This window comes from Callorhinus ursinus, unplaced genomic scaffold (genome assembly GCF_003265705.2).
Source record: "Callorhinus ursinus isolate GAN/ISIS: 27379988/994484 unplaced genomic scaffold, GSC_fseal_2.0 scaffold2, whole genome shotgun sequence".
Classification (NCBI taxonomy): Eukaryota; Metazoa; Chordata; class Mammalia; order Carnivora; family Otariidae; genus Callorhinus; species Callorhinus ursinus.
In genome coordinates, this window is record NW_027397064.1 from 13,991,860 (window position 1) to 14,004,157 (window position 12,298).

Here is a 12,298-nt window from a genome sequence, read left to right on the forward strand (position 1 = left end):
ATACTTCCGGAAGCTTTTCTTTTTTTAAAGATTTATTTATTTGCGAGAGAGAGAGGGCCCAAGAATGTGAGCAAGGGGAAGGGCAGAAGGAGAGAGAGAGAATCTCTAGCAGACTCCCCGCTAAGCACAGAGCCTAGCGTGGGGCTGATGCGACAAGCCTGAGATCATGACCTGAGCAGAAATCAAGAGTCAGATGCTTAACTGATTGAGTCACCTAGGCTCCCCTTCCTGTAGCTTTTCTAAATCAGAAGGATCTACTTTTTACCCTGACTTATTTAAATGTGGAAATTCAGAACCTCTTTTAATGTTAATCACAATATGTAAGATTCTTGTTCCTTTTTCCTCCTTGGGCAGCCACCATAGCTGTGTAGAACATAAATAAGTCACTGCTCTGTGATTTAGTTTGTTCTTCCAATTTGCTCTCTGTACCATTCATGGATCTGTCTTGTTTTGTAACCTACTGAATTTGGGGGCCAGATCTTTATAGTTTTTTCTATAATTCTTTGCTTGATAAAGAGCTCAATAATAGTGTTTTCATTATGAGCTTGTGAAATACTTAAGCTCTGAGAAATTGTCCATTAATTCTGTAGCCATCAAATAATGGAAGATTATCTAGCATCCACATGTGGAATGCAGTTTTCTGAAGAGAGCTTATGTCATCAGTCTGGATTAATTTAATTTTACTACTTCATATTTTTGGCATGTAGAATTTCCAATTAATAATTCAAAAAATATGGGTGTAAGGAACATTGACATTAACAATATTTGAAGTAGCATCATTCTCCTATATGATGGCATCTTAACTGTAAATAACATCATTTTTAATATGGAAAGTTATTTTAGTACATTTGGTTTCACACAGTTAAAATCTGCAAACGTGAGTATAATATGCTCTGTCATGCATTGCATACCGTATTTTTTTAATAGATAAAAATTTATTCCAGGTTTATGTTAACTAAAAGCTAACCCATAAGGTTATAACTTTTTCCTTCAGGCATTGAGAAGGGCATAGATTTTTTTTTCCCCCTCACGTTAATTTCTTGGCTTTCAGCATTACCTTAAAAAAAGAAAAAAAAATCTGTACTTTGGTGTTACAGTACAGAAATTTTAAGGAAAATTTTTCTTAAGTTTTATGTTCATAAAATTTATTTGTACTACCTTTAAGAACTTTATAGATATATATTAAGAGCAGTTCTATTCTTTTCACATTAAAAAAAATCATGTATCTAATTTCTCCCTAATCCTACTCTTACAATTAGTTGCCAGATATTTTCTATGCATGTGCAACCATATGTTTTACATTTCTCTGCATAGCCATAGATACAGATAAATACTTTCTAGTGTTGGGGTGCCTGGGTGGCTCAGTTGGTTAAGCATCTGCCTTCGGCTAAGGTCATGATCCCAAGATCCTGGGATCGAGCCCTGTGTCGGGCTCCATCCCAAGATCCTGGGATCGAGCCCTGTGTCGGGCTCCCTGCTCAGTGGGGAATCTGCTTCTCCCTCGCCCTCTGCCCCTCCCCCCACTTCTGCACTTGCTCTCTCTAATAAATAAAATCTTTACAAAAATTACTTTCTAGTGTTTACACAAATGGAATTATGCTTTAGCTGCCCTATGCTTTACCTTTTCCCTGTGAACACATTCTGTCCATCTCATTCTTTTTAATGGCTGTATAATATTCCATCGTATGGCTACATTATAATTCAGACTATTATGATGAATATTTAGATTGTTACCAGGTTTTTGCTAATATGTCTGTTGTAATGAATATCCTTGTACCCTTATACTAATTTATATTTGTAGAAATAGAATTGGTCAGTCCATAGGTAAGCATATTAAATGCTTGCTGTCTTAAATTCTCTTCCAAAGAAGATTTTTTTTTTTTTTTACCAACTTGCAGCCCTACCACCAGTGTGTAAAGGTTCCTGTTTCACACATTAGATAGTTTTTAAGGTATAGGTCTTCACAGGATTCTTGTAGCTTTTGTGAATCATTTAATATTACATTGAAATTCTTCAGGAGATACTTAAAATTTGCCACATTAGCTATATAGTGTCTTGGGTACTAATATTAAAGAAATGTATTTGATGGAATGGATTAAAAATTAGGGTGATTCATTTTATTTTCTCAGTCTTGGCCGGACTACTAATCTTGTGCTCCATATCAGCCACTGACTACTTTGGAAGTCTTTTTGGTTTTTCAGTAGGCTTTCTCCTAGCATCTATATTTGGGCCTTCAGGTGAATATGAGAATAGAGATGGAGTCATTTTCTTGAAGACTCTGCCCTCTTCCAGGTGGTCCATATATAATAACATAACACCGTAATTTGCTTCTTATCATTGGTACTTTGGTGAAAGAGGCCCTACACCAAGCAAGAGCCCATTTGAAAAATTTGAGTCATAGGCAGTAGTTTTACTTTCCCGAGGGACATCACGTACCATTCTTTTTTTCCCATCCTCTTTAAAAAAAAATCATTTGGCATTTTCTTTCAGCTCATGGAATTGTAGCCACCCCCCACCTCCCCGCCTTGGGTGGTTTAGATCAGCCTCTCCGGGCAGTACTTTGAAGTCTGCAAAATACATTGGTAATTTAGGCTGACATACTTGGCAGGCCCATCTAAAAAGCAGAATTGTTTGATGGCATGACACAAGAGGTCTGTTAACTGAGTTATAAAGAACTGAGGCATTTCCAACAAACCCTTGTTTTTGGCATGAAATTTAAATAGTTCTTACTTTGTGGCATTCAGTGAGTGAACTTCCTGTGATGTAATATGGTCCCTCAGTGCAAAATATGAGGAAATGAGAATTTTACTATACCTAGCAGTTTCTCCAAGGACGAATGGGTGGAACTGAATATGTGGTTATTTCCTCCTTTAATTCAGTTCGGCTACAGCAAAGGGAATATCTTAGTGAGATGGGAGGAAGCAAGTCTAGAGGGAGTGATAACGCTTGGGAAATGTGGAAAAAAATGGCCAATGAATGGTGGGAGTTGGAGGGGCTGCCTAAATAGCTTAATTCTTACAGTGGGTTTAGTACAAGGCCCTAAAAATCTGCGGCTTTTCTTAAAAATATTGCAGAATCGAATCCAGGAATACATAGCTCATTTGTGTATGTGTGTTATGCAAACATCCTGAAACCTTTCTTGAATAGAGTATAATTTAAGTCCTGTATTTTTTATTGTAAGTTCATCATTCTAATTATCAGAATCACTCAACTTGTTCTAAATTCTAAGTCTTTAAACCAGATGTTGCTCCTCTTATCAGAAAGGTAAGTTTTATGTAGTTTGGAGATCAGGAAAGAAGTATTCCAAGGCACAAAGGTTACCAAAATAAAGCTTCCAGTTTACGTTGCTAAGCTCTCTGAATGTTGGCATTACTGTCGGGCTCTTCTCTCCCAGCAAAAATGGAACAACAAAGTAGTTTGAATACATGTTTGTATGTTAAAGTGGAAGCATGTGACCCCAACAAATGGGTACCATATGGCAAAGATACCCAGGAGCAAGTCAGTAATATGAAAGGGATAATTTAGTTCTGTTTCATTTCATTTTTTCCCTTCAGGGAGTGTGCGTGTATACGCGAGCATGTGTGTGTGTTCCTACGGAGAAATCAAGCCCCTCATTTGAGTTTATGCATGTGGTTGGTTTAGTGAGGTTTTATGCCTGCCTGGTTTTAATATTAATCTTTATTCTTACACCTTCCATTAGAGCATTTAGACACCAGATTTCCTTGTTCTTGCAAGTGGAAACGAGAGAGAGAGTGACAGTGGTACAGAACTCCCTTTCCTACATCAGTGGGCTCTTGTGCTGACTTAGAATGTGGCCCACTGGCTGGGACTGGTCTTTTTTTTTTTTTAATTTTTTATTGTTATGTTAATCACCATACATTACATCATTAGTTTTTGATGTAGTGTTCCATGATTCATTGTTTGTGCATAACACCCAGTGCTCCACGCAGAACATTGGGCCTGGTCTGTGTAATAGTTTTATGTGTGTCTTTACCTCCCTCTCCAGGCTTTGTTCATTTATTCAGAAATTAATTGTTGAGGGCTTAGTCTGTGCAGGCCCGGAGCTGGCTTTGACCGTATCCCTCCAGGAATACCTAGAGCCGAGGGCCTTGAATGTAGAAGGCACTAAGAAATGTTACAAGGCTTATTTCTCTACGTGTGTTCAGTCAGAAGTTTCACTCCGAACATACTTTCCATAAATTATAATATTGTTGAATGCTAGAAACTTTAAGCACTTCAAAAATAAAACACTTGAGAATACTAAAATATGTGTCCTATCAAAACCATTTCAAGAATCTATATCTTTGACTATATTAAGTAGGTGTATATCTATCCATAAGTTTGCTCTTATATTATTTGTTTTCATCTAAGTCCTTCAGGGATTTTCTCCTCTAAATCCTTTAGACAGGGGCACCTGGGTGGCTCAGATGGTTGAGCGTCTGCCTTCGGCTTAGGTCGTGATCCCAGGGTCCTGGGATCGAGCCCCGCATCAGGCTCCTGGCTCAGCGGGGAGCCTGCTTCTCCCTCAGCCTCTGCCTCTGCTTCTCCCTCCCCGCCTGCTCGTGCTCTCTCTCTCTCTCTGTAGCTCTGTGTCTCAAATGAATAAATCTTAAAAAAAAAATCCTTTAGAGACTTAGGGATTTCCAGTGTTTAGTAAAAGAACATGTGTTCTAGAGCCAGATGATACTGGTCCATTTCTGCTTTTATAACTTATTAGCTATGTAATTAATTACAGTTAGCTCTAGCCAGTTGGCTTGACCCTGGGCAAAATCTTTCTGAGCCATTGTTTCTCCATCTTACTTTTCCTATCCTATTTTATAGGGATGATAAAACTCACTTTACATGATTGTCTTGAAAATTAAATAAGATTATAGATAGAATGATAGGTGCTAAGTACCTAGCACATAGTAGATAATCAGTTGTTGGTTTCACTTTTTGCCCCATTTATGTGCTCCCTTTTATATTACTTTAGTAGTGTGGTGTCTTAAGATACCCGTGTTTTATCTGGATATCTGGAAGGTAAAAGACGTTTTATATTTTGTCTATGGAAATGGCTATGGGAATAAATCTGTGGGAGAACTTTTGCTCAGCACCTGCTAATATAAAGTAGATTATTTTCAGTTCTCCCCAGATACTATTTTGTAATTCTTTCTGTAATTTGAACAGCAAAATGAAGTCCATATTCATTCAGTGTTTGTGTCAGAGCAGTTATCTCCTTTGGAATTAAAGGGCCACAAGTGTATATATCTGTTAAGATTAAATGCTCACTGTTGAGTTTGAGTTTACCTTTATACGCTATACACTTCTTTTTGAAAAGGGGTTTTAATGAAGTTTCAGATCTTTGTAACCATGACTACAAGATACAAAACAGCTCTGTCATGACCAAAACCCACCTGTCACATTTTTCCCCCACATCTAACCCCAGGCAGCCACCGTCTGTTCTCAGTTGCTATTGTTTTGCCTTTTCCAGAATGTCCAAAAAATGCACTTACATGTAGCCTTTTGAGACTGGCTTCTTTCATTCAGGAGAATGCCCTTGAGATTCATTCAAGATGTCAAGTCTGTTAATAGTTTGTTCCTTTTTATTGCTGAGTAGTATTCATTCCACTGTATGGATGAACCACAGTTTGTTTATCCAGTCACCGGCAGGGTTCTTTTGGATTGCTGCATGTCTGTCTTAAAATAGTACATTTCGTAAGTTCTGATTTTCAAAGTAGAATACTACATAATAATCAAGAAACAATTGGAAAATAGATGAGACTTGGAAAAAAATGATCTCTGCTCAAATATAACCTCTGTTGACATTTAGGTATATTTCTCTTCAGTCTTTTTCCTGTTTGTAGAGGGTTTTTTTTTGTTTTTTGGGGTTTTTTTTAGCTTATTTTTACATTGGTGTGATTCTTATCTTCCTATTTTGTAATTGTGAGGAGTATCTGTGTATATGGTTTAAGAAGATTGTAAAGCAAATACTACTGCAGCCATTCCAAACTAATAGAATATTGCCAGTATCTTAAACTTCTTGTAAGGCTCTTCCCCATCATATCACTTCTCTTAGAGTAATCACTGTCCTAACTTTTGTGATAATTGTTCCCTTCTTCACTTCATGGTTTTCCAACCTTTGTATGTTCTTTAAACGATATAATTTTGACTTTTTTTTGAACTTAATGGTCTCTCTCTTTTTTTCCAATTTGCTATAAGTATTTGCTCTAGCTCTTAAGTTTCATAAAGATGCTTTTTAGGCCCATAGTACTTTCTTAAGTAATGGTCACCATGGCCTGGTGGCCAATTCTTTTATTTTTTCAGATGTAGGTGCAAGAAACTACAGGCATCTCTGTGCTGTTTATTACAACAAGAATCCTGGGTTCGAGATAATCCATGGGCTACTAGACAGAATCATGCAGTTGCTTAATGTGCCTCCTGGTGAAAAGGGCGGATATGTGATCAAAGCATCAGAAGGTAAGACTGATTGGCTGAATCCAGAGTTAGTGATAATGTCATGAAGAGTCCAGGGTGGGGCATTGGTGGTTCAGTGGTAGAATTCTCGCCTGCCATGAAGAGTCCAGGCCCTATTTTTGATACTTTTTTTGGTTTGATTGGGGTGAGGAGGTGGGAAATAGAACTTCATTTCATTTAATTGTTAGTATTTTCCAGAAAACATTCCTTTTCCCTGCAGCATCTTGGGAAAATGCTTGTAGGGTCTTCTAGTTTTGCACAAAATACTTCTATTTCAGCTGAGTGTGGTAACCCCTAGTTATTGGCACCGTCAAGCCCCTAGCCCCATGGTGAGACTTCTGAACTAAGGAGTCCAAACTGGAGGCTGGAGAAGCTAACCTGATGATGTGCACTCAGAAGCTGCCCATCTGAAGCCTTTAAGGCAAAAGAAAAACCTGGCAAGTTATCCTGAGAGACTTCACATGTTAATCAAGTCCTAAGGCTGACTGAGGAGGAGTGAGATTCCTCCTGTATGAAAGCCCAAGGGCAGTAAAATGCATGGGGAGCTTCGGTTAGGCCAACCACACGGAGTCTGTGTGCTACTGATGCACCTGGGTTCTCCTGACGGGAGGCATTCTGGAGTTTGTGCTTTTAGTATCCCTGTAGTTTGAATCTGAGTTTGTTTTGTTAGACTAGAGATCCAGAACGAACTTGAAAGAAATATTTGACCACTCGTTCCTACTGCTTACCTGACAATTTTTTATCATTATTTGGCCTCTTAAATTTCTAACAGAACATTCGTTTTTTTTAAAAAGTGTTATTTGGCAGTTACGTATAGTGGAAGGAAGCAAGGCAGGCCGCATGAGCAAAGACAAATATGATGGCATATGTGGCCTGGTGCAGTTTGGTTTGACTATATGGTGAGGAGGAAGCTTAGGACTATATTTAGCATCCTCAGTGCTAGAATAAGGGATTTTAGCTAATAGAAAAGTACTGAAGCGTTTTTTGTTTTTTGTTTTTTTTGGTTTGTTTGGTTTTGTTTTGTTTTGTTTTTAAAGCAAGTAAGTGAAATAACTTAGATCTGTGAGTCCAAGGGATTAATCTGGCAGCAATATGGAGGTTGGGTAGCATAGAAAGTAGAGGTAAAGAGGATGGTTGGAAGGTATGGGAGTGTGTCTACTGTGGTAGAGTCTACACCAAACTACAGTGGTGAGGAAGGTATGGGAGTGTGTCTACTGTGGTAGAGTATACACTAAACTACAGTAGTGAGGTGTGGGCTTGAAACTTGAACTTCAGTGTCGGGCGTAGCTATTCCAAGAAGACTGATTTAAGAAACTTCTGAAAGGTAGGAGCTACAGCACTTAGCATTTGGAATATTTCACAGTATGTGCCGCTTGGAACTTTTATAATAACAGCTAGTATGTGTTGATCTTTTTAAAAGTCAGATTTTTATAATTCTAAACCTATGGCAGTATTTAAATCCTGGTGCTAAAATATGTAATGCTTCATACTTAATTTCCTTTATATGTAGGTGTCTGTTTTGGTTTGGGTTTTTTTTTTTTTTAATTAGAAAATGCATTCATAAATTGTAACCTTCTCATGTGGTTGTAAATCTTTGCGTTCAGTGTTTTAGACCAAGTTGTTACTATGGTTTTGATTTAGTATGAGGACAGAGTCAATATTCTGTTTCCTTTTGAATTTATTTAGGCTTTCATAGTAAAATATTCGAATGTTTTAAAGTTTTGACGTCTATGAGATATCCTAGATTTATGAATTTGAAAAGCTTTGATACAACCTCTTTATGTATATGGGTGGCCTGGACCAGTACATATTTCAGTATATCTAAACTGGCTATTTTGGGAAAATAAAACAGGGTATTTACTTCTAGTGTCCCTATCACCAGCATGAGCCACATCTTTTTTTTTTTTTAAGTGCTTTCTATAAGAGCCATCAAACCAAAGAGAATTACTGTCATTCTAAATAATAGTTCCTCATTTCTCAGAGGCATTTCTAAGTCTATTTTGATTAATGACAAACATGGTCTTCTTTTATGGTTAAAGAAATCAACACTTAAAGTAAGTGGTTTGTCAAAATAAGTCAGTAGCAAAGCTGGTATTCATCTAAAATTTCATGTATATATTATATAGATCATATAGGTATATGTATATATCTCCTAAGTAAATATGTAAACACAGGAATTTGGTAGTTGGAGCGTGTTTAGCTATATCATTTCTACCGATTTACTGTTATTTTGCATATAGCTTTTTCTGCAAAGAGAAGGTCTTGAGAGTATCAAAAAGAATAGAAGCTGATTAAGAGCTACCATTTCCTACCATTCTTGATTACTGAGTTGTCTTCTGTTACTCTGGCATATGGTTTACTTTTTAATAATTAAAAATCCCTGGTGGCTTTGCATTTATAATTGAGCTAAGTCTGTTCACCAGAGATTCCTGCTAATGTCAGTTCATTGGCAGTTATACCTAATTTCTTCTGTCTTTTCTAATGAACACCACCGACTTCCTTTTGTGCTGTGCTGTTTGGTAGTAGTGATGAGTGGAACAGAATTTGATTCCCCTTTGAGAAATGTGGCCCTGTCCATTGTGAGAGAAATCTGGAAGCTCATTTGATCGATCATTGCATCGATCCCGGGGCGTTCTATTGACATTGGATGTAACCTTGTTTATATGAAGGCAGCAGCTCTCTGCAGCCTGAGGAGTCTGTGCCGGAGCATGCCTGGCTCACAACTGCGGTCAGACTTAGAAGCCACGGTCGCTTAGTCTTAAGAGTTTTCACTTGCTGAGCACCTTTGCATTTAACGTAGTGTGAGATAGAACATGGAATTGATGATAGAATAAGGGCAGTTAAGTGGGAGGGAGGAAAAAAACCTTTAACATTTTAGCAGACTGTAGAGCCTTTGAGGGTTTCAGAAGGGTCCAGCTCAGTGTTTTAATGGCATTTGGTCAGATTATTACAGCATATATATATGCCTTACCCCTCCTCCCCCGAGCTTCTTCCCTTTTGTGGTTTGTTGCAAACTAAATTATGTATGTCAGAATGCATTTATCCTTTTCAGAAACCACTTTTGGGCAAGAAAAAAATCTCAACGTTTTTGTGTTTAGGACAGTTATGTGGTTGCTGGGCATATCAGTGGCAAAAATAATTTCTTGTAGGAGGTGGTAGGCTTTGTGTGCAGTTGGCTGTATTGACTTTAGTTTGTAATTTTTCCCCTTTTTAAATTTTTTTACCGAGTTCAGTTTTGTTTTATTTACAATTCTCCAGAAAACCCGTTTAACTTGAGACAAGATCCCTGAGTGACAGGTTTTACAGCTTTTAGTTTTGACCATTCTAGTTTTCATGCTGCTCCGAATTCATCTTGTGAAATGAACAATAACCATGTAAGTAATATGCACATTTTATCCTGCACCATATGTACCCCTAGTGGTTATTTAGATACCTTCTGTTACAGCAACACCTAATGATCATTGACTTGACCTGTAGGTCATGACCTTTTCCTCTTTTAGGACACCTGTGAAGGATTTCAGATGCTAAAAAAATAGGGTGAAACTGTGAGGGTTTTCCTGGTCTTCACACTGGTTTTTAGTGTAACTTGAGCTTGGAAATATATGAGAAGATCTGTTGAACAACTTGTTGAAGTAAAGGTGTTTCATTTATGGTTTGATTTACACAAATATTCTGGACTCGATTAAAGGGGGGGATCCATATGATGTGTCCACACTTAGTTACCACCAACAAAGGCACTCTTTTAAGGCATCAAGTTTAAAAGGAAAAAGGTTTACATGTTTTTAAGCTTCCGGACCTTACTACTCTGCGTAAAAACAGTACTTATTCCTCTACTTCTCTGCTTTTTCATGTTTCGGGCAAGCCTTCAGATACGGTTTTTGTTACCTTCTTGGAAGGGATTAAACAACTCAAACCAGTTTTGCAGCAGCCGTGATCCCCACGCAGGGAGCAGCCCTGTACCAGGCGCCACGGTGTTTGACGCTTGGGCCGTTAACATGCAGTTCACTTAGCCCTGTGGTTTTGTTTGTTTTTGCCTCCTCTTCTGACTCCTGTTCATTTCACTTTGTGTGTGTGTGGCGGCGGGGGGGTACTTACTTGATGTTCCAGTACTCAGCAGATTGCAGTGCTCGACCCTCCACTTGAATGACTCCATTCCATTTCTCATCTGATAGATGTTGTAGTAACTTTCTCAACTTGCTTTTATTTTGTCTCCCCTAGGGAACCTTTTTAGAGTTTTTCTAATTGCCCCTACATATTATGTACTTTATGTATAGCTGTGCTTCTACATAAAAAGAGTAAGTATGAACCTTCTTAAAATTGAAGGTTAAAAATAAAGTTCTAAAAGTTAAATTGTATCTACTGAATAACTTTTCATGTTTATTTACTTATACAAATTATAGTGTGTCAAATTATATATGCCCATTAATCACATTTTGTCATTTAAAACCTTTTTTTCAGCAAAAGTAAAACAACTGAAATTAATTTCTTAATTAGTGAATTTAACTTTTTCTTGAGAGAAAATAGCTGGTAGTCAGATATTGTCATGGTTTCTTCTTTTTGGCACATGATGTAATTAATGATGTGCTGAATAACTTTTCGAATTAGAAACTTTCTTTTTCTTAAAGCCTGAGCCGTCACAGAAGCTCTTGGAGTCAGACATGAACAGCATCCCCCAGGCAGCGGACAGCAGCCTCTGCGCATGTGCGGGCCACCCATCTGCCCGGCTTCATGAGCTGTAGTCTTCAGTCAGAGTCACAGCCGTCCTTCGCCGTGGTTTTGTACTGACTGGCCTTGCATACACTTGCTTTCTCCTCCATGTCCGAGCTGCCCCTGTGATGCCCAAGACAATCCAGTGAGGGGAACTGAGTACTGAGGAGCGAGATGGTCACGTTGGGTTCGGCTTTGGAGGGCCACAAACCATTGTAATTTATAAGATTTTTTTCACACCTCCTTTTCTGTCCCCAAGAACTAGTATTGATCGTGGAGGCTGTAAATGCATGCAGTCTTTGGAGTTACTTAAATTCAGCTATTTATAATGGGCAAAAAGATTTTACTTGCCACCCTGTACTCCTTTCCTTCCTGCTTCCCAACTAGAACCTGGCTTCTATCATGGAAGAAAAGAAAAGGTCATGGCCCAAATACAAAGAAATTCATTTTTAGCTTATTTCAATAAGTGCCCAGATGCCGAAAATTTAGAGGATTTTTAGGGTGACTTTTACTATTCCATTTTCATCTTATATATCAGACGGTTCTACTTTCCTCGGGTAGTAGCACGTTTACACATTGGTCAAACTTGGGTGGCACCTGGTTTTGGCACATGGGTGTGCTGCAGCGTATTGGTTAAGAACACTTTCTGGTGAATTCCTAGGGAATGATATATTCTGGTAAACTAAATTTCAACCCTCTCAGTGGCCAATCCAGAAGATTAAAAGGATGGATGGATGGGTGGATGGATGGATGGATGGATAGGTGGGTGGGTAGGTGGAGAGAAAAGAGGTGAACATAATGAATAAATCCCTAGGTGGGGCTAATGTTAATAGTTAGCTGAACACATGGCCATTCAGAATAAAGGCCTATTTCCCTGGAGCACTTAACTCTGCCTTTGATACAAACTTCTGTATTCTTTAAGCCATTGGTATTTGGAGTTTTCTTTTCTCAAAGATAAAACCAATCCTAACTTACAAGTTATATTTTAATTTCTACCTGCCTGAACTCCTTGGCAGAGTTGAGTGCTGTCCAGCTTTAAGATTATGGAACCAATTTTCAAGCTAACTTCTAAGTCATTTTAAAATTAACTCTTAGTAAAATCATTTTTTCTTTCAGTTGTTGTATCCCTTTACTTTAG

At 38.1% G+C, this 12,298-nt stretch overlaps 1 protein-coding gene across 2 annotated transcripts in view; it reads left to right on the forward strand.

The window, feature by feature from the left end:
• The window catches only part of FARSB (phenylalanyl-tRNA synthetase subunit beta), a 67,805-nt gene that overhangs the window by 40,930 nt on the left and 14,577 nt on the right, over positions 1–12,298 (forward strand). For both annotated transcript variants that reach the window (XM_025890948.2, XM_073878058.1), the window contains one exon: positions 6,304–6,456. In XM_025890948.2, the coding sequence (XP_025746733.1) occupies positions 6,304–6,456 (153 nt within the window). The remainder of the gene's footprint in view (positions 1–6,303; positions 6,457–12,298) is intronic.